Source organism: Heliangelus exortis, chromosome 3 (genome assembly GCF_036169615.1).
Source record: "Heliangelus exortis chromosome 3, bHelExo1.hap1, whole genome shotgun sequence".
NCBI lineage: Eukaryota > Metazoa > Chordata > Aves > Apodiformes > Trochilidae > Heliangelus > Heliangelus exortis.
Genome location: NC_092424.1, coordinates 95032444 through 95056832, shown reverse-complemented (window position 1 = coordinate 95056832; position 24389 = coordinate 95032444). Strand labels below are relative to the sequence as shown.

General features: G+C 36.7%; 1 protein-coding gene across 2 annotated transcripts in view; it reads left to right on the top strand.

The window, feature by feature from the left end:
* Nucleotides 1-24389, top strand: part of SH3YL1 (SH3 and SYLF domain containing 1) — a 40945-nt gene that overhangs the window by 13145 nt on the left and 3411 nt on the right. Inside the window, exons 5-10 of one of the 2 annotated variants that reach the window (XM_071741805.1) lie at nucleotides 2748-2860; nucleotides 4267-4395; nucleotides 6283-6427; nucleotides 7065-7137; nucleotides 7846-7902; nucleotides 9366-9486. In XM_071741805.1, coding sequence (XP_071597906.1) covers nucleotides 2748-2860; nucleotides 4267-4395; nucleotides 6283-6427; nucleotides 7065-7137; nucleotides 7846-7902; nucleotides 9366-9427 — 579 coding nt within the window. In that variant the 3' untranslated portion in view covers nucleotides 9428-9486. Of the gene's footprint in view, nucleotides 1-2747; nucleotides 2861-4266; nucleotides 4396-6282; nucleotides 6428-7064; nucleotides 7138-7845; nucleotides 7903-9365; nucleotides 9487-24389 lie in introns of those variants that run through there. The other variant, XM_071741804.1, reaches the window with a different exon arrangement.

Sequence of the window (24389 nt, the reverse complement as noted above, 5' to 3'; positions counted from 1 at the left end):
AATTGGAGTTAATTAAAGGTATTCTACACTTAATACTGTATCAAATGTTAAAGAGCCATCTGGCATCAAAGTGAAATAAATTGAAAGTGGAGTAAAATGTAGTCTAGCTCATGCTACTGTACTTTATACATTTCCCACTCAAACTTGTGATTACTGACTTACCCTTCAGTTTGGGAGCACCAAAGCTGATGGTGCCTCCTCTGAAGGAATGCTACAGAAAATGACTCAGTTTCCTGCCAGCAGAAATGGTCAAGTAAGGGACTCTCAGCATCTTCAGAAAAATCCTGATGATCTGATCCCTGACAGCTCTCTGCTCTGCTTCCAGTCTTGTCTTCTTCACAGGTCCTTCATCTTTGTTTCCATTTTTCCTTTTCTTTCCCACCTTAGCCTCCAGTTCTGTCCTTCTCTTTTCTTTCTGTTTAGCTTCTGTTCTGCTGGTTCCAAAAGAAAATCAAAGTAAAGGTGTGTTGCCAACAAGACCTCTTGCTTTGGGCATCCTACTCTTCAGAAGAATCCATGCATAGATGATCAGGCTGGTCCACACCAGCCCCCAGTGTGTCTCCTACCAGTAACCAGCTATCCCTGTCCCGACAGCCAGTTAGCCAGTACTCTCATAATGAGCAAAAGATCAATGTTTAATTGTATCCTCATTGTTCACTATCTGACTTAGGGCATTATTATGGTGTACTTTTTCAAGGATGCAGTGAATGCAAACTTAATAATATTTGTGAGAAATTACGTTTTTAACTGCAGTATCTGAATGCAGTACAAAACCTTGAGTCCCAGTGCTTGGGTTTTGGGGTTTTTTGGGGGTTGTTTGTTTTTTTGGTGTTTTGTTTGGTTTTGGGTTTTTTTGCTTTGATGACAATGAAACATACTCTTCACATGCTTTGATTAATCCATTACACTTTTCCTTTGGTCATCTCCATCTGATTTTAGATCCTGTAACCATATACAATTGATGCTTACTCAAATAATTTCAATATAGAAGCTGTGCCTTTGTGTGAAATTTTAGTCATCTTACAAAATGCTGTTTCACTACTGGCACTATTATAACAGTCTTACTTCTAGGGAAGAGATGGTATTCAGAAATCCCTAAGTAGCTTAGGCACCCAGAGTCCAGTTTCAGCATTCTTTTAGTCATTTGGAACCATAAGCCTTGTAGAAACTGGCTGAATTTTATTCCTGTGGGAGAGATTATATCTTACGTAATTGTAGTGGCATTTATGAGTGATTTTAAACAACAAGAAGGGAATCACAGTCTTCAGTAGTCATAGTATTTGCATGTTTTTCTAAGTGAAACAACTAGTACCTCCAATTCAAGACCAATTTTGAAATTCATCTGCATACTTTGTTTAAAGGTTTTCTCACTATGGATTCATTTAGCTTTAGCTGTGGATTCATGCTCTTACTGGGTGAGAGGAGGTAGCAGCGTGCTGAATTACATTCTCTCTCCGTCCCTGGATGATTCATAAAATACTTGTGTCAGCCACCTTTGTTTGGGATGGGGTGGAGGTGCCCAGGGGGCTAACAACAAAGGCCTCTCTTACATGGTGTGTAATACTTCTAGGCCAACCTTGCTTTGCAAATAATCTGGTATCTCCTCTTGTATTCCCTGCTGTCGCTCTTTGGAAATTGGGGTAAGTTGAAAGTTTTTTCTGAACCTGCCCTTCAGTCAGGTCTCTCAGATGAGAGGTCAGGCACAGTAGTCCTCGGGTATTCAAGATACCTGTTGAAAAGGTGATCCATCATAGCAAGCTACAAAAGTGTCATCTGCTCAGTTGAACAGACTGGTACTGCTGCAGTATTTATTTTTTTAAATACATGTGTAGTGTGTTTATTGAGCTTTCAGGTAACGTAGAGTGATCTTTATAAGATCATCCTTATATTTGACAGACTTTTTTTCTTTGAAATTCTCACTAGTTTGGGAAAAGAGGTGTAGAGACTTCTATTGAAAATTGTTAAATTGAAGAGAGCTATAATTTTACAGTACTTATGGTAATAGACATCAACTTAAATAGTAGTAGTTCTTTGATACATGTAATTTGTGTCTCAATCCAGGCAGTGAAGTATTTAAAAAACAGTGATTTTTTTTTTCTTGATCTTTCAAAAATACTTTGTTAGCTCCTCAGTTGTTTGCTTCAATAGTTTCTTGAAGAAACTGGATACATCTCATATATTCAAGTTTTCAGAAATTAAATAGTACTTCATTATATATATGTACACATATATATTAAACCCCTTATTTTCTGTCAAGAAAATAAAATTTTGTCAATAACAGGAAAAACTGTATCCTTTTTGCTGTTTATTCTTCAGGAAAGTAATTTTTGTTTAATAAGCTGTGTATTTTTCTGATTAATTAAATTATAGAAGGATGAAAAAATTTTTGTAATCTGATCTCTCTTCACATCTGAGAATTCGTTGTAAAAGTCATAGAGAATGAAATTTTGTTATTTTGGAAATTTAGAATTAAAATGGTGCTTCTTTTACAGCTGTAAAAGAAACATATCACATACTCTCTCAGAACTTGGAAAAATCAAATCTGATTTTAAAAGTTGAAAGGGTTTCTAGTTTCAAAATACATTGCAGAAAAAGAATCAACATTGTTATGAAAACCATTTCAAACAAAGGGAAGGGAATTTCTTTGATACTTTCACCTGTTTTCCTGCAGAACAGAAGCTACTTCTGTCACGCTATTCTAAATTTATTCTTAAAAAAGCATAGTAGTTTTATTTGATATTTTATAGGTTTCAGACTTAGTGATAATACTGAATCATGAAAGAGCAGTAGAAGCTTTTGCCAAAGGAGGGAATCTTACACTTGGAGGAAATCTTACTGTGGCAATTGGACCTTTGGGGAGGTGAGTAAAATACTTTCCTAGTATGGGGTAGATTTAAATATGGGGTAGACTTAAATATGGAAGATAGTTTTTAAAGATATGGCTTTCCTTGGAACATTACAAAACAACCTGTACAACCAGTATGTTGACTGGACCATATTGTTCTTGTAGAGTTAACATTTCAGTCACTTGTTGCCTATTTTTTTTCTTTCATAATAAAGGCATTTAATTGGTAGAAGGAAAGCGTTCTGAATTTTACTCTCTTCTTTCAGGAGGCTGCTAGGCTAGGATCAATAAAGAGCACAGGTGCTGCTGTGCCTGACAACTATTATTTTCATTCATTAACCTGTGGGTCTGTGATTTGTGTCACTACAGATCTGCCTGACACTAAGTAAAAAATACACTAAATAATTACACTTAAACCTTAAGTGAATAATCCATCTGACTTCGAAAGATGAGATGATATCCTCTCAGAGTAATTTAATATGGAGGGGACTTTACAAGATCACTGCTCTAGCTTTCTGCTCAAAGCAAGGTCTGTTATGACTTCCTGTAAGGTTGCTCAGGCCTTTATTCTGGCTGGGTTTTGAAAACCTCCAAAGACAGAGACTGCTCAGGCTCCCTGGGCAACCTACTCCTTGGTTCAGCTGTCCTCATGGTGAAATTTTGCCTTACATCCAGTCAAAATATTCTTGTTTCAATTTGTGTCTATCCATAGCTTTGCATATTTCTACCATACACTGCTATAAAGAGCCTGGCTTCATGTTCTTGATTGCATCATCTTCATAGATACTTGAAAGCTGCTCTTAGTTTCCTTCTGTCTTCTCCAGACTTACCAAGCCCAGTTGCATCAGACTCTGCTCACAGGACATGTGCCTCATTATACTTCAGGGGGGACTGGCTGACTGCCTGAGGCATCTTTAATCTTAAAATATTATGTGATTCTGTGTAGGAAAAAACCCTGGAATCTTCCAGTACTTTTGAGGTCTGATGAGGCCTTACTTGAAATATTTTGTGCTGGTTTGGGCACCATAAAATCAAAGAGGAGCTGGACATGTTGAATAGTGTTCCAGGCCACCATAAACATAATCAGATAATTTTAAAACATGATTAAAACTTGGTTATCATTTTCAGACTTCTGAATGCCAGAGATATAATGCAGAGAATTCACATGAAGCAACATTGTTCTGTGCTTGGAAGGAAACCTTATCAAGCAACTTAATTACTGTGTACTGGGTCCTGTCTGAAATAAGAACTAAAAATAGATTTCAAAGCTGACCCACTTTAATATATTCAATAGAGTATGTAAGAATAAAAATAAAGTTAAATTCTTGCTAACTTTTGGTATGATTAAAATAAAATCACGATTGCTGTTCATATTGCAAAGCCATACTGAAGAATGTCAAGCAAAACTTTTTTCTTTTTAGAAACTTAGAAGGGGATGTTGCCCTGAGAAGTTCTGCTGCGGTCTATACATACTGCAAATCTCGAGGACTTTTTGCAGGTGTATCTTTGGAAGGAACCTGTTTAATTGAAAGGAAAGAAACAAATCGCAAGTAAGTTCTCTTTAAATCAGGAAGATTCAGTGACACTACAGTGACAAAATTAACTAAGATACATTCGAGTGTGAAAAAGAGTTTGTTGTGAAAACATACCGTGCTGATTATAGAGTTTCTTGTTGGGCAAAGGTTTCTTCAATCTAAACATCTTGCTATGGGTATAGAGATGATTCTGAAAGTTTAGAGATTATGTATCTGTGGTGGGTGGACCTTGGCTAGCCACTTGATGTCAGCTGAGCTGTTCTGTCACTCCTCAACAGGATGGGAGCAGAAAAAAGTATGACAACAAGCTTGTGGGTTGAAATAAAGGTAGGGAGGTCACTTACTAATTTCTGTTGCAGGATTAAAAAAAAAACACCTTGACCTGGGGAAATGAATTTACTTTATTGCCAGTTAATATAGAGTGGGATAATAAGAAACTTTAAAAACCTGACCTTCCCCCACTTCTCTCTTCTTCCTTGGCTCAGCTTCATTCCCAGTTTCTCTAACTCCTCCTCTCAAGAGGTGCAGGAAGAAAGGGAATGGGGGTTCCAGTCAGTTCATCACACATTGTCTTCGCCACTCCTCCCTCCTCACACTTTTTCCCTGCTCCAGCATGGGGTGTCTCTCCTGGGAGGCAGTTCTTCACAAACTTCTGCAATATAGGTCCTTCCCACAGGCTTTAGTTCTTCATTAACTGCTTCAGCATAAATCCCTTCCCTGGAATACAGTGCTTCAGGAATAGACTACTCCAGTGTGGGTCACCAACAGGCTCAAGGTCCTGACAGAAAACCTGCTGTTGTGGGGGTTTCTCTCCATAGGTCCACAGGTTTTGCCAAGAGCCTGCTCCAGCACAGGCTCTTCATGGAGTTCACAGCCTCCTTCAGGCTGCTCTGATGTTGGGTTCTCCACAGGCAGCAGGTGGATATCTGTTCCATTGTTAACCTCCATGGGCTCCAGAGGGACAACCTGCCTCACCATGGTCTTCATCACAGGCTGCCTGGAAATCTCTACTCTGGCACCTGAAGCATCTCCTTCCTCTCCTTCTTCACTGGCTTTGGTATCTGCAGAGCTGTTTCTCTCTCATATTCTCAGTCCTCTCTCCCCACTGCTGTTGTGCAGATTTTTTTTCCTGTTTTTAAATATGTTCTCACAGAGGTGCTACCACCATCTCTGATTAGCTTAACCTTGGCCAGAAGTGGTTCCATCTTGGAGCTGCTGGAGCTGCTTCTCTCCAACATGGCGGCAGCTTCTAGCATCTTCTCCCAGAAGGTACCCATGGTGGTCCCACCACTTACCAAAACCTTGCCAGCTAAACTTGTCACAGATGATTCCAATCCTGTAGATGATAGTAATTGAGGTGTTCACTAAATAACGAGGAAAAATTTTTCAGACCAGTTGAAACAAAAAAATTTACAGTGTCACCGAATTTGAGGAAATACCCAGTTTATGGAATGCTGCTTCCTCTATGCAGCCTATTAAGTTTAAAATCCAAGGAAACCCTGAGTGTTCTGTGTTTATAAAAACTTTGACTCTGCTAGTATCTCCAAAGTTCAAGTCAGTAACTTTTAGTGTCTTCATTCATAGAATCGAGGTTCCAGTGTTTCCATTAAGGAATTTTACTACATTATTAAAGAATCTATTACAATGTTTTGTAGAAGTGGTGTGTATTCCCTCAGTTTGCTGTGTGAGTGGCTTTCAAATGGTCTAGCTGATGCATACCAGGTATCAGCCAAATTTACAGTGTTGAGCTTGTTCTGTCATTGCTCAATAGATGATCAGTAGGAGAACTGCAAGGCTGGTAAGGAGGAGGAAACACATTTGCTCAGGTTGAATTTGTCTAGGCATTGATTAAAATGTTATGATGATCAAATACCTGGCAATTTTTCTTTTCTTTTTTATCAGGTTTTATGGGCAGGATATTCGTGCTAGTGCCATCTTGCTTGGTGATGTGCCATTTCCTTCTCAAGCAGAAGATCTGTATGAAACTTTAGCATCCTTCACTGAAGTATATGAAAATGAAGAGCAAAAAAATAATCCAGGAAAAGCTGTAAGGGAACAAAGAAGGATTTATGCACCTCTTTTTCACATAGGTTTTTTATGTTCCTGAAGTGTTCCTAGTCAGTGTTAATGTTGGTGTTTGTGTGGCATTCTTAACTTTTCTGTTGGTGTAGCACTTTGCAGATACTGGTTGTGAGTAATACATTCATTCAAATATTGCTGTGGTAGGCTCATCTGGAATAGAGTGTTGCTGCTTTTGATCCTTCAGTACAACAGTGTGTCCTTTTTTTTTTTTTTATAGTAGTGCATAATCAAATCTAAGATGACCTAATCAGGTCAATCTGCAAATAAAAAAATAAGCATACCAGGCTTGATGTGGATACTCTTCATTTTTCTACTTTTTCTGTCTTCCCTTCAAAAAGTGCACTTACAATATAATACTGAGACCTGTAGAAGATGTTTTCTTGTATATGTTAGTGTTACTGATAGACATTTACTTTGATCTTTTTTAAACCCTTGATGAATTACTTTATACCTGTATGTTACTAGTCCTTTAGTGTGTTTCTCAAATTCATACAATTTCTATGTAGATAAAGTGAATTTTTTTTTTCAGTCTAACCTGGTGCATACCTCTAGGCTTTGAAGTTAGAGCTATGCTTCTTGTAGTAAAAGTTTGTATATTTCAGGTAAATGACCCACCTGGTAGACCATCATTGAGACCAGAACCACCTAAGCCCACTGTTAGGCCAACACCACCAGGTTAAAAGCATTTTGATAATATTTTCTTTATAAAATTTAGATTAATGAATGTTATGCAAATATTATAGAAGTAGTTCTCTATAAAAATGTGTTGCTAATACTCTTCCTTGGGCAAATATTGAATGTATGTTAGGATAGTTCCATGAGCATTAAAGGATAAAGTTTTCATTTGTTTTATTTTAATAAACCTTCTCTCTCTGACAGATTTGCTACAGAAATGGTCTGTATAGTTGCAGAAACATGTAATAGTTCACAGGAAGCATTCAGGTTTATCAGATACATAGAACCCCCATGGTACAATGAAACATCTTAGCAGTAAAAAGAGCAGTCCTGCTAGAAACTCTTAGTCCTGCTTCTAGAAACTTGTGATTTCTAGAAAACTTAACTTCTCTTTCAGGTTGTCGTTAATTTTTAATTAGTAGAAGTCCTACAGTAGAGTAGAGGAGGCAAAGTTTCAGCTCCATAGCAGTTTGTCTGTCAAAGTGCTGTCACTGAAAGTGAGAATTTACTGTACAAGTCCTGTTGTTAAACCGATTTATTTCTCTGGCCAAGGATATAAGGCAAAGTCTTTATTTCTTTCTACTGTACTGCTCCTTAGATAATTGAAATAATTTTATTTCTATTGAACATGTATTAGAAAAACAGTATATGAAATATAACAATACTTCTTGGTGTATAATATAACTTGATATTTTATTGTCTCTTCAGATAAAAAGAATACCAACAAACTTTATCCTGAACTTCCAAATGATTATGCCTCTGTGGGTAAGTACTAACCTTACACATATTTTATTAATGCAGTGTGGAATCTGAGAAGTCCTAAGAGTACTTTAGAAGATATCTAAGAGCAACTGGCCTTACATATTTTTCTTTACTGTCCATGTGATAAAATGAGATTCAGGTCTTCTATACTTTCCTGAAAATTGTTCATAAATATGAATCTGATGATACATTCATAATTCATACAGTGCTGTTCTTTTTCTGAGCATTAAAATTCTTTTGCTTTGTTCTTTGAGCTTGAAAAATGCACTGAAAGCAGTAAAACTGTTTTACATTACCACCTAATTGAAATGAAAAAGAAAGGTGATATAACAAGCTTATGTCCAAGGCCTCATGGTAATGTAACTCCTGTTTTAATTAAACAGTGCTTCCACAGATCATATCTGATTATGCTGGCATAAACACAGATTTCCATTACAGTTATACTTCTTGAGAGTTTTTTGTATTGAGTTGAGATAACCACATTATACTAAAAAAATAGTACTTAATTCTCTTTTTTATGTTAGTTCTTGGAAATTTAGATCAGTTCTAACAGAAGACTTTTAGTCTAATAATTGCAATGTAACTTTTGAATTGTGGAGCACATAATCTGGAAATGTGTGGTTTTTTGGGAAAAAATTATTATAGAAGTAATTATGTTGATTTGACTGCTATAGTCTTCTCTCCCATGAGGAGTCTCATCTTTCTCAGGTAAAAGACCACTAGCTGTTTCAAAGTGAGTGACATAAATTATTTCTTCCATGAAATATGATGTCTCTTTGATAAAGAAATGTTACAATGGTTACTACTAGGATCAAAGCCAAGACCAAGTCCTTCTATATTATGTATAAATACATTTTTATGTATGTGAATGTGTACAGAAATTTTCACATATTGTATGCACCACTTGAAAATATAATTAAATAAAATATTTCTTTTTTGAAAATGGAGCTAAAATCAATGTTGTTAATAGATCATAGTGAAAAATCTATATCAGGCAGAGTACTGTGATTTAACACAGTATTTAAAACTCTCTTGTCTGAAGGCCAATATCATAACAATATTTTTTATTTCTTTATTCATGTAATTAGAGATTGTAATTAAGATAAATTATATGTGTCACTGTCTTTATATTCTTCATATCTTTTCTCCATACATGCTCTTGAGGTGTGTGTGAACGTGTTCAGAGAATTAACATAGGTGTATCTGTAGCTGAGATGTTGATGTGACTTCTGCAGATCAGAGACTTGTTGAGAATCAAAATTTGCAATTGTTCTGGAGGACTTGACTGGGAAAAGAATGGTGAATCTACTGTACTCAGCATCTATCATACAAAAGGAAAGAAAAATTGATCTTCTATCTATTAAACTTTCCCAGATTTGAAAAAACTCTGACCAAGTATAAAGAGGTTTCTAAAGCAGTAGGAAAAACTTGCACACACATTTGCTAAACAGCCTTCTTCTGTTCAGGTGCAAGAGGGAAGGTAAAAATCTTACAGAGCCATCTGTTGATGGCTTTCAAGTTTCTCTGAAATTAAATTGTTGACTCAGTCAGTCCACTAATGAGGATTCCAGCAAGTGTTAGACACACAAGAGCTTATCTTTGAGAACTGCAAGAGACAATAGGATCTTGTGTAAATTACACTTCCTGCAAGAAATCATGTCTCATGGTAAATTTTTTCGGCTACCTTGGAAGTTTTACATGTTATATTTTGCTTTTTATGGCAGATTGTATTTCACAGGTAACAGTTCAAATGATACCTGAATCCACAGAAGTAATGTATGTTTCTAAAGGCTAAAGAATTGTTCTTATCAGAAGGAAAAATGAAGACTGAAGTCAGTTCCCCTAAGTTTCTCGATATCATAGCTTATAATCATGTTGATGGGAGGCTGGAAATGGGTTGCAGTCCCTTTCACATCAGTAACAATGGGTGTTTACAGTGTGTGATGGAATAGTAGGAGCCTAAAGGCTATACCTCCTGCCAATAATCTCTTCCTGCCAGTTTATAGTCCAGATGATTTCAAGAGAGCTGCCCAGCAACTATAGCTCCTAGTAGCCCCGCTTTATTTAAGAATTAGTTGCTGCAAGGAATGTTCTATTTGAAAGAAACATGCAGCTTATTTTGTGTCTTTCTAGTTTGTTTTTGGTTGGTTGGTTTGTTTGGGTTTTTTAGTTACTAAATAACTAAAAGAGTGCATGAAACTAATCTTTGGGAAACTACATTTCAGGTATAATGGCTGGTGCAGGGGTATAATTTTGATATATATAATTTTGATAGGGAGCAGCAAGTTTGGGTTATCAAGAGTAAAGACCTACTTTTCAGTGGGGAGCTGGGAGGTTGGCATTGTGTTATGAGGCTTTGGTTTTACAACAGTTGCAAAAGTAGTCAGAAAGATGAAACATTGAGTCTTCTCATTAGATAGATGGAAGAAAAACTAGTCTTCTGCATAGAACATTTTTAATTATTTTATGTTGACCTGAATTATCTAGATAGGTAATATAATATAACCTGTTTAAAATGCAAGAAGAATATTAAATGAAAAACATGTTTTTCTAAACTGATGTGATACTTGAACTCAAATGCAAGTAGATTGTTTTCATGTAACTCAATGATACTTCAGGTAATGCATTTAGCTGTAAAATGGGGTTCATTAATGTTTTAAAATGTTTCCAGAAAATTGGAAAGAACATAAATTTATTTTAAAGAAGATAATGATTTGTAGACATCTTTTACATTTCTGGGAAAAAAACAAACAACAAACTGATAGTTATTGTGATTCAGTGAAGTATGAATTTCTTATGGGTAGTAGAGATTTTGCTGGAGTGTGTTCAGATAAAGAAATTATATTTGCTTATGAGTATGAAATTTCATACCTCCTTCCTGACTAGGTTTAGGGATTTGCAATTTCATTTTCCTACTTGTCCCCTGTATGTTATACAATCTAGTAAAAGGGCTGACTGGTTCTTCAAAGCTTTATTACCATGACTTAGCTTTATCTTATCTGGGTGGAAGGTTTCTGTGCAGTTCTATACCCCATCTGTGATAGAAATGACCCACGTTCTTTAGTGGAATATTTGGGCACTGTAGACTCAGAAGTTTATTTTATTAGGACAATTTTTTTAGATACAGTAGGTTGTTAGTTTGCCACACTAGAATATATAATCCTAGATATTAGGTTTTTATTAGTGTTGTAATTTGTTTTTTGTAGCTGCTTCTGCCCTCTTCTTTAGAATTTTAAGCTGAATAAATTAACTATCTGCAGACTTAGAACCTTTAAGGATATTGTGCATAAAACCATCACACCCAAACTTGATTACAGTAAAACGTAGCAAAAATACAAATAATAACTACTTTTTTCAGCAAAAACTTTTTTCCACGAAAATATTAACAGATTGTTACTGCCCTCTTAGGCACCTATTTGTACCCTTACATACTGAAAGAAGTACTATTTCAAGAAGTACTATTTTAAGAAGATAAATAATCCTTTCTGCAACAGTGATGGTTTGAGTGATTTGTCAATCACATTATTAAAAATTAATGTCTGCCCATATGAATTTGTTTCCAGCTTGTAGACAGTGATGTTTTTGTGGCTTTCTTCATTATACTGAGGAACCCACCCAGAAGTATTTCTGTTCTCTTGTTCCTTTTAAGACACTCGTGCTGTAATCAAATCACATTTTGAACTCCCTTGATATTTCTTTTGATTGCTAAACATCTTGATGAGCTCTTTGTCATAAGTCACTTTCCCTTTCAGATTATAAATAGTGTTGCAAATCACAAATTCTGAGATCTGATCTCAGGATCAGTAAGATTGTGGCTCCTAAATGCCATAATGAATTTCAACTACACTTCAGTCCTTACCTTTTTTATTAATTATTCATGTATTTATTTTAACCTTCTTATAGATTGCTACTCTATGTTAAAGTAATTGAGACAATATCAACCCTTTTTTATTAGGTAATGCCATGAGGTTGTGGTAAACTCCTTGTGTTAAGAAAATCCCTCTCATAGCTGGTGCTTTTCACGGTTACAGTTCTGTAGGAATCACCAGGTCTTGTTAAAAATCTAATTCCAGGGTTGATCTCAGTGTTTCTTTCTTTAATCTATGAATGCCAGATGGTTCAGTAGATCTATAAAAATCTGTCTACTGTAAGAATTCCAAGACAGATTTTCATGCTTCCTAAGGTGTATTTTGTCAAGGAAACTGGAGGGTCTGTATGTGAATTATTTTTGTTACTACGTTATGGGGTTTTTGTGTCCAGTTAAACACATGTTAATTTACCCAGCACTATTAAAGGACTAAGAATTCATGGGCTGCTCTTCAGGTAAAAAGCTTAAAAAAAAAAAAACAACAAAAACTACAAAAAACCCACCCCAAACAAACAAACAAACAAAACCCAAAAAAACACAACAAAAAAAACAAAAAAAAAACCTTCAAAGCAAAAGAACTGTTTTGCAGCTCTCTGAAAGCCATGCCATTATTTTAACTTGTGACTTCACCTCCTGTTTCTTGTATTTTACCTGCATTCCTCTTCTGCAGTTCAGTTTCCACCTGACTTATGGTCTTGGTGTTTTGAGAAGTTCTACCTCTATCTCTGTAGGATAATATCGATCAAATTCAGGGAAAAGAGAAAACATAACCTGGAATGTATACATTTTGGCTCTCTCTGCATTGATTAGTACATCTAATTACATGTACTGCTGAGCTTGTTTCAACACAGTGTAGTGAAACAATGGAATTTTCATTTAGAGCTTCAGAAAGAGAGCATCAGTGTATTTGATTGCAAATGTAAAATGTAAGATATTGAAGCAATCATTTCTTTTTTCTGATATGCTTCTCTTGGAAGAAGAGAAATCTAACATACAGGTGTTTGTATCAGCGATGCAGTTCCAAATTTAGAAATACCCATTGACAAAAAAATTACAACAATTACACTATAACAAAGGTGTAAGCGTGCCCAAATCTCCTCTTGATGACCAACTTTTGACTTGGGCACTTTTATTGTAATTAAGACTAAATATCACAATAGTAGAGTAAGTTTTGGGGCCAGTAGCATTCCAGTGTCTTTGTTACCTCTGGCTTTTTCCCCATATAATAGCTGAATTTTTTGTTTATTCTGTGTTGTGTTGTTTTGTTTTTCCTGTCTGTTCTGGATCAAGGTGGTTTAAAATCATTGCATCATTCTGAAGATTCATTTCCCAATAAAAATAGTAGTAAAAATAAATTAAAAACTTTTATTTAAGAAGTATTATAAAATGGATTTTGTACTGTGCTATCTGTGTAGATCTGGAAGGGAAAAGGAATCCTAAATCTGTTCTTTTTAAGGGTGGAGGAGGGCTCCCTGGTTCACAGTGAGAAAAGCATTTTGCTTTTGAATGGGAAATGAAGTAATCTGTGGAAAGATGGTTTATTTCTGTCACTGAGACTGGCTGACTTTTCAGAAATGTTGAGCCTGAGTCATTTTCATAGACAATTGACTGTACACTTTTAAGAGTCTACTCACTAATGGGGATATGAGAACTTGGAGATGAATAGAATAATCTGCTCCACCTGGTGGAGTGCTGGTGCTTTCAGTTGAATTTGCCATATTATCCTGATATATTTCTGTGCTCTTTCTCACTCCTTGTAAATAAGGAATTTAATTGGTTAATGAAAGGAATTTAATTGGTTAATGAAGTTCTTCTACCATTGTGTGACTTCATGGAAAAGTGGAGTAGACATTTTTTTATGGTGAATAAATATACTGTTGTCAATAATTAACTGAAAACAGGATAAAACAAGGAAAATAACAAACATGGATACGTGCATATTCCTTTTGATGCTGTGGATGTGGCAGTTTATGAATTACCCCTTTTCCAAGAAAGACAGAGATTTGCAATAGGATCAAGTAGAACTATTTTGTGTTGTAAGCAAGAGCCTTCATCAAGCTGTGCAGTAATCTTTTCCTTCTCTACTGTAATTTGTTAGGGAATTCTAGCAGATTATAAACTGTTAAATCATTGAGGCAGCTCAATGTGACTAGCAGATACTTGTTTTAGAAAATCTTTACGAAGTGAGATACATGATGTATCCATCTTAATCCTTCAAGACCCTGTCTACTAATTTAGTAAACATGAAGAAGTTAACCCCTTGAAAAGTAACTAAAGTACTTTTTTTTTTGTTTATTTTTAAGAGTTGTAGCTAAGCTTGGTCTATTTGCGTTTTTCGTGACAAGGCTTGTCAAATGTGTTTATATTTAGTTACTGGAAAAATAAAACATCCATCTGGTGGTCCCCCACAGTATTAATTTTCTTGCTATTATGGGCTCTTTCTTAATACTAACCAAACCCAGGAAATCCCAGGAAATTATTTTTGAGACTATTTTTATCCCTGATTCACTTTTACTAGGATCATACTATTACTATCGTGAAAGTAATGTCAAATAATCAAGCTGCTTATGGCTTATGTTGTGGCAAGCTGACAGGAAAATATGGAGCATGCAAGACCACTGGTCATACTGAAACAAAGAACCTATTGCATATAATCAGCTAACTCAAAATATAAGAAGGTACAGAAAGATTGAGGTCAGGCATGCTAGGATGAAACAGAGGCCTTTCTGATGTGTGCAGGCATTGGCAGAGAGCTGTTTGCTAAATATGAACCAGATATACTGTCATGGGGAAAGATATTTTTTTCTTGGCATTTTTTGATGGCTGGGAATAAAAATTAGGAAATTAGAGCTAGATTACAGGAAAATCTCAGTACTGAGTACACTTTTTAAGTGTAGTTCTCCATTGATCATGCTGATTCACAGCAGTTAAAATGTGAAATTGTTCATGTGAACATAAAAGGGTTAAATGTTACCGGTTAAAGTCTTTTGTCTGAGGCCCTTGTAAAGCATGAAGTTTAATGTTTTTGCAAATTTATGCAATCTATCCTTAAATATTTCAGTTGTTTCAACTGAAACTGTGTAGTGCACTAGATAGCATTTTCATAGAATCACAGAATGGTTTGGGTAGAAAGGTACCTTTAAAGGTCATCTAGTTGAGCCCCCTGCAGTAAGCAGGGACATATTTGTCTATAATCAAGTTGTCTAGAGCCCTGTCCCACCTGACTGAATGTTCCTGAGGATAGGGCTTCTACCACCTCTCTGGGCAACCTGTTCCAGTGTTGTACTACCTTCACCATAAAAAATTTCTCTCTTGTATCTAGTCTAAATCTGCCCCCTCTTAGTTTTTATCCTGGTGGAACAACCACGTTCCATATATTTTTCCATGAGCAGTAGACCTAAGTGCCATGATTTCCCAAAAAGTGATATGTTGTTTGTCATGGAGGGACCTGGGGTTCTGCATCTACCTTGGCTGTTCTAGCAAATGCAGACCATGCAGATCAGCCAGCTGGATGTTGCTGATTGAACCAAGAAAGTCATTCACATTTTGTAGAAAAACTGTCAGTTCCTGAATAATAAATAGAAGGACTTGCAAAAATAAACAAGGCAAACACTGATATAAGCTAAATTTGTGTGACCCAAAAACTGCCTTAAAAATGGTATTATATATTATGGTTATACTCCACTAGGTTTCTAGTTCTTATTAACAACAGTATTGCCTTATTATGCAACATTCACATACTTTTTTCCCCATTTATTTCTTTAAGAAGCTCAACTGGAAATGACCTCTACTCTTGTGGAAAGGAAGTGAGGTATTATTCATTTGTTCATACGCTGTGGGAATTGCTTTCCTCTTCCCCCTTTGGAATGATGCATGCATGTGTTCTTAGGAAATCCTTTGCTATTTAGCAAGGAATCAGTCAAAAGAAGGTAAAAAATTAGAAAATATAAAACTCTTCCAAAAGAAAAATGGAAGGGAGAAACTGGTACATCACTGCACATGTTGGTCCCTGCCACAAAACTCAGGCTGTCTCTTTGCCACTCCTTCCACCAGTTCTGCCATTTGTTAACTACTGCAGAAGAATGAAGAAGAATTTGAGATTAGTGGTACAGCTGATTATAGGGCAGCAGGGGAAGTTTGGAAGTACTGTTGAGAGAAAAAATCTGCCTTACTCTTTGTTAACACTGGTTACAGATGATAAAGGATTGTTCCATGGATTACTGTAAGTGAAAGTACAATTGCTTGGGTCTCCATTTGGCAGAGGAAGGGAACATCTATTGAATACATTCTGAAGTTATGAGCTGATGGCAGCAATGAGAACTAATTGTGGGAATAATCAATCCTAGCATAGATTTCCACAGCCCCTGAGTCCCTTAGCCCAGCAAAGCTTAACAAGAGTATTCTATATACTGCAGGTGTTCCCATATAATAAATAAACATTTATGTTTATTCATAATAAATATAAATAAATAAATACCAAAATGTTTAGGAGATGCCATCTTTTTTTTTTACAGAAAGCATTTTTTGAATTTTTCTTTATTAATGACTTAGAAGTTTTTTCTGCTTGTCTTCTAAATTTATTCTTAGCAAGATTAAATGAGGTTTATGTCATGTTTTCCTGAGGCTGGAGGTTATTTCCCAGACTGGGGTAAAAGCTAGGACCATGACAAATGAAATCATATGTTTCAATCACAGAACATTAGCACATTAGCAGAATTTTTGAACCTGATGGTACAGAAATCTGAGAATAAAAATGCAGAGAACAGGGTGTTCAGGTTGAGATGTAAACATGAAAAATCTTGTCAACATAATAAAAGAACCATAAATCATTCCTAAATCATCAGCTTGCCCCTAATAAAACGGTGCTCAGTTCTTGTTACTTCACTTTTCAGAATATGAAGGCTGTGCTTAGCATTGCATCTCAGCTTTTGCAGTATGATTTCAGCACAGGTGTTATTTGCATTAATGTAGAATTGAACATCATAAAGGCCTTGACATTGATGTAGTTTATTTGACCATTTCATTTTGAATGAAAATGTAAATGTTTTTTTGAAAAGGCAGAAAAATCCAAAAAGTAATCAGCAAAAGTACTATTACAGAATTGATTCTTGCAAGCAGGAGGTGGGTTTTTTATATCCTAAATATCAAATACATCCCCAGATGCTTGACAAAAAAGGCACTTCTTTAATGCAAAAGCTGAGTGTGCTGAAACAAAGATAGAAAGCATTCCATCAGCAGATGAAGATGATGAGCCAGCATGTTCCCTAGTAGGCCAGAAACTCAAAAACAGTGAAATATGCTTCATACTGAATGAGCTTAATTTGCACTTCAAATATAGTCAGGTCTGTTTCACCAGCCAATGAAACCACTCATTTTGTTTGCTGGATGTGACTCTTGAGAAATGGTGACATGGAAGCTGCTCTGAAATGTTCTACTTCCATCTTATGTGTAATGGGTCAGAAATACTTGAGCCTTTTCTGGCCTTTGTGAGTCTATTATAAAAGTGTGTACAATACCTGCATTCTATACATATGAATTTGCAGCTGATGACAAATTTGATCTCTTTGAGGCAGCAAAACTGAGGGTAGTGTATGTACCTTGTACAGAACATCTGTGGCTAACTTTGCTTTGTGATCTTTAACAAGTATTAAACATGGAATAATTTTTCCCAGTGCTATCTTCTGTTATTTTTGAACACAGTTATCCTGTTCCAGAAATCAGCTGGAGGGTTTTGTAACATTGGAAACCTGGACAAAGTACCTACTTGAAGTAATATATACTCTCTAGCTCTGCAACTAATTCAGAAAATGCTTTTGCCAAGACAGTTCCCATGGAATTGGAAGAAGTCTTAATATTTGGATTTGTACCCTTTTCAGTACTGGGAAGTACTGGTACTTTTTAGTGACAAGAGGTAGTAAAAGGTGTAGTTCCTGGAATACAGGGCTTCCTTCCTTGATATTATCCAAGGTTCTTTGAGGGTTTTGCAGTTTCCTGAGACCTACAGCTACTGTAACCAGTTAGGCATCAAGCTCTCTGGATGTAGGATACTTCTTTGCCTGTGACTGGCTGTAGAATAGAGCCAAGCAACTCGTGTTTGCCCTCTCTTCAGAGCAGCTTTGTGTATCTGATAGCACAAAGAGGCTTTTGTATGGGCTTGCTTTCTTAGTTATGAAGAAGAAATTGTTTTCAGACTTCAGTGTTGAATTTAAATACTCTGAGAATCTATGACGTTTTTTATTTTCACAGAAAGACAGGTGGTTTTCTTAACTTACATAAAGCAAGCCATAATTAGTGGCAAAACAACAGTTAAGTCAAGAGATTATTTGTTTTGAGCATGATCTTCTAAATATTGTGTCTCCTGACCTTTGATCACATGAGCCTTATTGGAGATTATTGGGATCAATGATGTCATATGACATACTTTGAGTATCTGTGCAGAAAGACGTATACTTATATCTGATTAGAGCAGATGAGTACCTGTAGCTATAAAATATCAAATCTACTGTGCATATTTAGGCTTTCCCAAACATCTGTTCAGTGAGATCTGAGGTAGTTGTTTTGTGTATGCTGAGGGTTTTTTGCAGTGAGTCTACATGTAAAAAGCAAAATAGAAAAGACCATTAAGGAAATTAATAGTGTAATGTGGATAGGACATTTGAGATTTCACTTATAAGACTGAACAAACACTTGCTTTACAATTTGTCCATAAACAACTAAAGTTAAATTTGTTCTGCTCTAGAAACTGAGATAAAACTATTCTACACACTCCCTCTCAGTTCCCTTCTACTGCTTCTTTGGCTATTGCTGACATAATTCACATAAGAAATCAAATTTCTGCAGGGAATAACATTATTTTCATAAGTTATTTTCATGGATGCTGTTTTAAATAATAGTTCAGAAATAGATATAATTAATGGAACAAAGTTCATGTGTAGTAAAAAGTAGATATTCCCCAGTATGACTGTTCATATGTAACCAAGACATGAGATTTACCTCATGTTCTTGAGAAAGGTGCTCTATCACTAAGACTACTTGTAGTTTCAGCTTCATAATTCTTTGGAGAAACGAGAACCAAAGAATTAGCATACCAGACAACATGCTGCCCAATTTCTCTCTCCCTACTGGTGATCTACCACACAATTAATGCTTTGACTTGAACATGATTAATGCTGTTCTTAACTGCTTTTATATTACTATTGACAGGTCAGTTTCAGGTCTATTTCCTTAGTTTCTTTGAACTACATGCATCATTTAATTTATGTCCTGGTATTTCTTTTTACGGTCAGGGAACAGATAAAGGCACTAATCACAGAGAGATCTTTTTTTTTTCTCTTCTAACTCTGCATCCCTCTAGTCTTCTGTTTGCTAGCTTCCTTTTTTTATTTTAGGTAACCTTGGACCAGATCCCATTATTGTACACAGACTTTTCTCCTTTAAAAACCGAAATAGTTTATAGAACTGATGACTTTTTGTTGGATTAATTATGACCAAACTAATAGTGTTTCATTATGTTGAATTCTAATATGGCTCTGGGTTTAGACTTCTGGGATTTGGACAACATTCATTCCTATTCAAAATCCATATCGTTGTACTGAGCTTTCTTTAAATTATGTAGACATCATCCTTATTTTGATTTCTCTGAATCTTCATTGTTAGGTTGTGGTTTTTTTCCCATTACCATTCTAAATGCATTTGACCCTGTTAGCTCTGTATTATCTAGCTTTATCACCTCTTCTGTAGCTTTGGTTCAGCTCAGCCTTCAGTTGAAAGAGCAGCTCTGCTACATAACTAATACCTCTCTCCTTCTTGTACCTCAGCTTTCTGTGGCTTCCAGTTTCTCCAGTGTTCTCTGCTCTAAATGTTCAGATCTGAAACTGCCTGTTGCTGACCACTGCAGAGCACATGTGATCTTCTAGTTGAATTTCTTTACAAGTTCTCACCTTCCAAGCAAGTATTCCTATAGATAGTTCTCTGAATACCATTTCAAAGGTACAGGCTTTTCTTTCTGTCTCCACTTTTGTCTTGTTGTTTCAATTGTTGCAACATCCTTCTCTCTGACCTTTACAAATTCACCAGTCCTTCACTCTCATCTAGATTTGATTCTTGCTTCAAAGTTAACTTCCTGCCCATCCTTTACATTCCTTCACCTACTCTCAAGTTAAGGATGTCTTCAAGCTCAAACCACAACAGAAGCAGTCCCTACCAGATCCAGTTTACATCCCTTTCTAGTGAGTATTACAGACTGGACTTAGTGGTTCATCTATTTCAAAGTTAAACTTACGCCATTTCTCTGGCTGCCTGTAGCCATCATCATTTCCCAGTGCTGCTGCATTCCTCAAGTCAAAATTGCAGGTATTCAGTTGCTACTACCATGAACTCCAGCACTAGTTTGAGAAGCATTGCCTGTCATTAGTAGTTACTCTGGTGCCTTAAGAATTTACTACTTCCTGTTTTCTTTCCCTACTCCTTACCTTCCAGCATACTGTGCTGGATCCACCAGAAAATATATTTCTTTGGTTCTTGCATTTCCTACCCATATCTTACCCAACGTATAGCTCAAGAGGCCTCAAGCCTGAAAATATGGTGGAGGAGCAGCAGTAATCACTAAAGGAACTGGACTCATTCAAGCCTATAACAGTGAGTGCAGAAGCTGAATAACTTTTGCTGACTGGATTCCATTCTCAAATTCTAGTTCCACCCATAAAGCTGACTTCAGCTGTAATGCAGTAACTTGTATCCAAGTGAGCCATAAGACATTTGCTGCTCTTATTCCATCCTCTATCCTATCTTATTCTGTCCTGCAGGGATCCAGCATTATCTTTTAGTTTCCATATCTAGCTCTATCAATTGATGAGCACAGCAAGTCTTGAAATATCTGTAAGATATTTATTCTTGCCATTTTATTCTCATCTCATTTTCCTGATACTGCTTATCCAATAATGGATCTTTCTCTTCAGTCCCATACTTTATTAAACCCTGATCCTATTCTTAACCTTAGCAGGAGCACAGTCAGTCTGTCAGTCCTAGGCTAAACTGATTTGTTTTTGCAAAAAAGAGCATCCATCCTTGCTTGTCATGGGGCTTCTAGTGAGCTGAGCTTTTTAGTGCATAGTTGAATTCCTGCTCTCCGCCCAGCTTTATCATCAAACACATACTTGCCCTTCTTGCTAGACCAGCTTAAATAAGCTATGTCATTTCAATTACTAGTTTAAACTCAGCAGTGGCCTTGAGCCATCCAGCCTGAACCCTAATCTTTGCAGGAGAAGACACTTCTGCAAGAACTGACACAGGGAAAGACTGCTCAGTTCATTTAGCTTAAACCAAAATCAGGATCAACGTGTTTTTTTCATTCACTATCAAAGTGGTTTATTAAATCACTTATGACAGGTAATTATTTAGTAATCTATGAAGTATACATTCAAGATGCATATCAGCATTACAGGAAATAAATTGCAATATTAGACATATATTAAACTACAGGAAGTTTAATAAATACCTGAAGTTTCTAAATAGAACCTCCAAAGTTTCAATTGCACTTAGAGGTGTGCGTGCATATCAAAGCTTTGACTTCATGCACATCTCCTCTGGCAGGCAGTATGGGTTGTGAGCACACAGTCTAATCTGGCAGAGCAGGTTCTCCTTGCACAGACCTCTTGTTGGAGATGTGAGTGCTGCAGCTCTATGTGTGCTTGTGCAGCTCTCTACAACCCACTGATCCATATGTTAACAAGCCCCACCCTGAGGTCACAGATGCATAAAGAGATATGAGTGCCTAATAGGTGCACCCCGTGCTGGTGTTCTCCTAGCTGGGTGCAGGCTAGTCACGGGTTTGTCTGGGAGGCTGCTCTGTCTGACTTAGACAGAGGTGATGCTGGCAAGGTGACTTCCATATGTATCAAACTGGGTTTTGATTACTGCTGCTGCAGTCCAAACTCTCCCCCACCCCCCAGTTACAGATTTTCACATTGCTTTTATACTTCAAGGTAACTTTGGTTTAAAAGTCTTTTTGAAGTTTTTCACCAAATCACAGGATGGCTGAGGTGGAAAAGGGCCTCTATCTGGACCAATCCGCATGCTTGAGCATGGTCACAAATGAGCCATTTGCCCAGAGCCATGTCCTTTTGAATACCTCCAAAGATGGAAGCTCTGCCACCTCTGGGCAGTATGTGCCAGTACTCAGTCACCCTCACAGTAAAGAAGTGTTTCCTGATGTTCAGAGAGCTCACCCTGTGTTACGGTTTGTGCCCATTGTCTCTCCTTCTGGGCATCACTGAGAAGAGCCTGGCTCCATCCACTTTCCACCCTTCCTTCAAGTATTTATGGACATTGATGTGTTATCCCAGTCTTTTCTTTTCTGAAAAGTTCCAGCTCTCTTAGCCTTTCCCCACAAGGAAACTGCTTCAGTCCCTTCATCATGGCCCTTAGCTGGACTCTCTCTGGCATGTCCATGTTGCTCTTGTACTGAATGGCTCAGAACTGGATCCAGCATTCCAGGTGGAGCCTCAGTAGTACTGATGAAGGGAGAAGGATCACCACCCCTGACCTACTGGCAGTACTTTACCTAATGCAGCCCAGGATGCTGTTTGCTGCCTTTGATGCAAGAGCATGTTGCTGGCTCTTGTAAAGCTGTTGGATCAAACTAATGGTTGTCTTCCTCCTGAACATGTCCAGATGGGACCTGATAATAGTCTTTTTTAATGTGATAAATCCTTCAGGCAGTTTAGTATAATTGGTATATGTATACACACACAGTATTGACACTCACAGTCAAATCTTAGCAGGTGGTGTTGTCTGGAGTATTTGCTAAGGGTGGCCATTAAAATCTCTGTGAAAGTCTTCATTGTTGGCACCAACTATCATTTTGTACTTGAAGATTTTGCAGGACCTAGCAATTAACTTAGTCCTTCAGCCTACTTTGGATTCTTTCCTGAACCAATTATAAACTCAATACTAATCCTTTCCAAAGTAAAGTCCAGTGTCCCCTAGCAGGTAAAGAACTAAGAATTCTGTCTGTTCCCTGTTAGTTATAGTGCTCATCTTAAATCTACAAGCAACAGCTGAGACTTTTAATGCCTCTGAACTCTGTGTTAGTGATAGTAAAGCTTTTTGATACTTGGTGTCTTTGTTTTTAAAACCATAAATGTTTGCATCTGTGTAGATCCATTAGTTCTTTTCAATCATACAGTCTATTTGTTGGTTTTCTGTTACTTCTGCTGCCCAAGCAGGGTTCATGTGGCTGCTTACTCTTCTAGGTATCCATTTAACCAATAAGAATTCTTATTGCAGCTTTTCTGCAAGTTGACACTTTTTAGGGGACCTTTTATGCTAGCACTATACAACTTCTGTCATCTCAGATGCTGGAGACTTGTGTGATTTTAACATTTTTTGTAGCAGTTCCATTCACTTTTTTCTACTTCATATTACAAAATACAGAAAAAGTAGAAGTTAGTATGTGTTGCTCATCAGATTAATCTTACTGTGCAATCACATTTAGATATGTTATGCTGAATCCCAGTAGATGTAATGTTAAAACCTTTCAACTTCAAAAGAAACCAGACCCACCAACCATTGACCAAATCAGAGATTTAGCAGAAAGTGGGTAATACATGGACAGTCAACAACAGGTTTAACCTGTCAGTCATCAGTATGCTTGATTAGATGGCTTGTTGGCAGTGACAACTGAGTCACCAGTCTCCTTTTTTGCAAGGTCCTTAGTATGGTTTAGATAACTGAAAACCAGCAGTAACAGTTTGTATTAGTTCACTTATAGTTTCTGTCACATAGGTGCTCACATGACCCACAAAATCATTCTCACTCATTTGCTGATAGCAAATTTTGAAACACAATGTTTCAATAATCTCACCACTCACCTTATCACATGAAACTTATTTCAGTTCTATTACTGTGTCAGTGGCCAAAAGTAGCACTGTACATTTTTTTTACATAATTCTTCAGCAAGCTCTTCAGCATCAGACATTCAGTGCCTAAACAATAGATGTATCTATGCCAGTGAGAATATATTTGGAACACACAGCTGAACTTCACTTGTCTGTCTTCCAATTTAGATTTAGTTTTTGAAAAAATAATAGGCTGAACCCAAAATGATGTAAAATGACTGTTCTTCTCTGAAAACAGTCTTAGAATCAGCCTCTGGGTTTACTAATATTTTACAGGTTCACATTAGAATGGCTAACATTCCAATGGCTACATCTACTAGTAAATTAAACAGTGTGAAGGCATGCCTAGCACTGAAACTCAGTTACCTATGTGGATTGGCTCTCCTGTCTGGGTGGTGAGCATTTACTGGTTGGTATATATGTGGCCAGTCTAAGCAAATTGGCCTCAAAGAAAGTCTCTGGCACTACTCAGCTGAGTAATGTAAATGTAGCCACTGTACCTGTTCTATAGCAACTTTCCAGAGAATGCTTTCATTCTGTGGCAAGTGTGGTGTAGCTAAAAATTGTTTTATTGCTTCCATTCACTCTGATGCTGGCGCTGCAGCACACTCAAGAGTCTGGAAATTCACTCCAATGAATACCTCGTAGAGTCCCCAGTACATTGCAGTAGTCCTTAGTGAAATGTTCAACTCATTATAGCATTGAAAGATGAATAAAAATGAAAG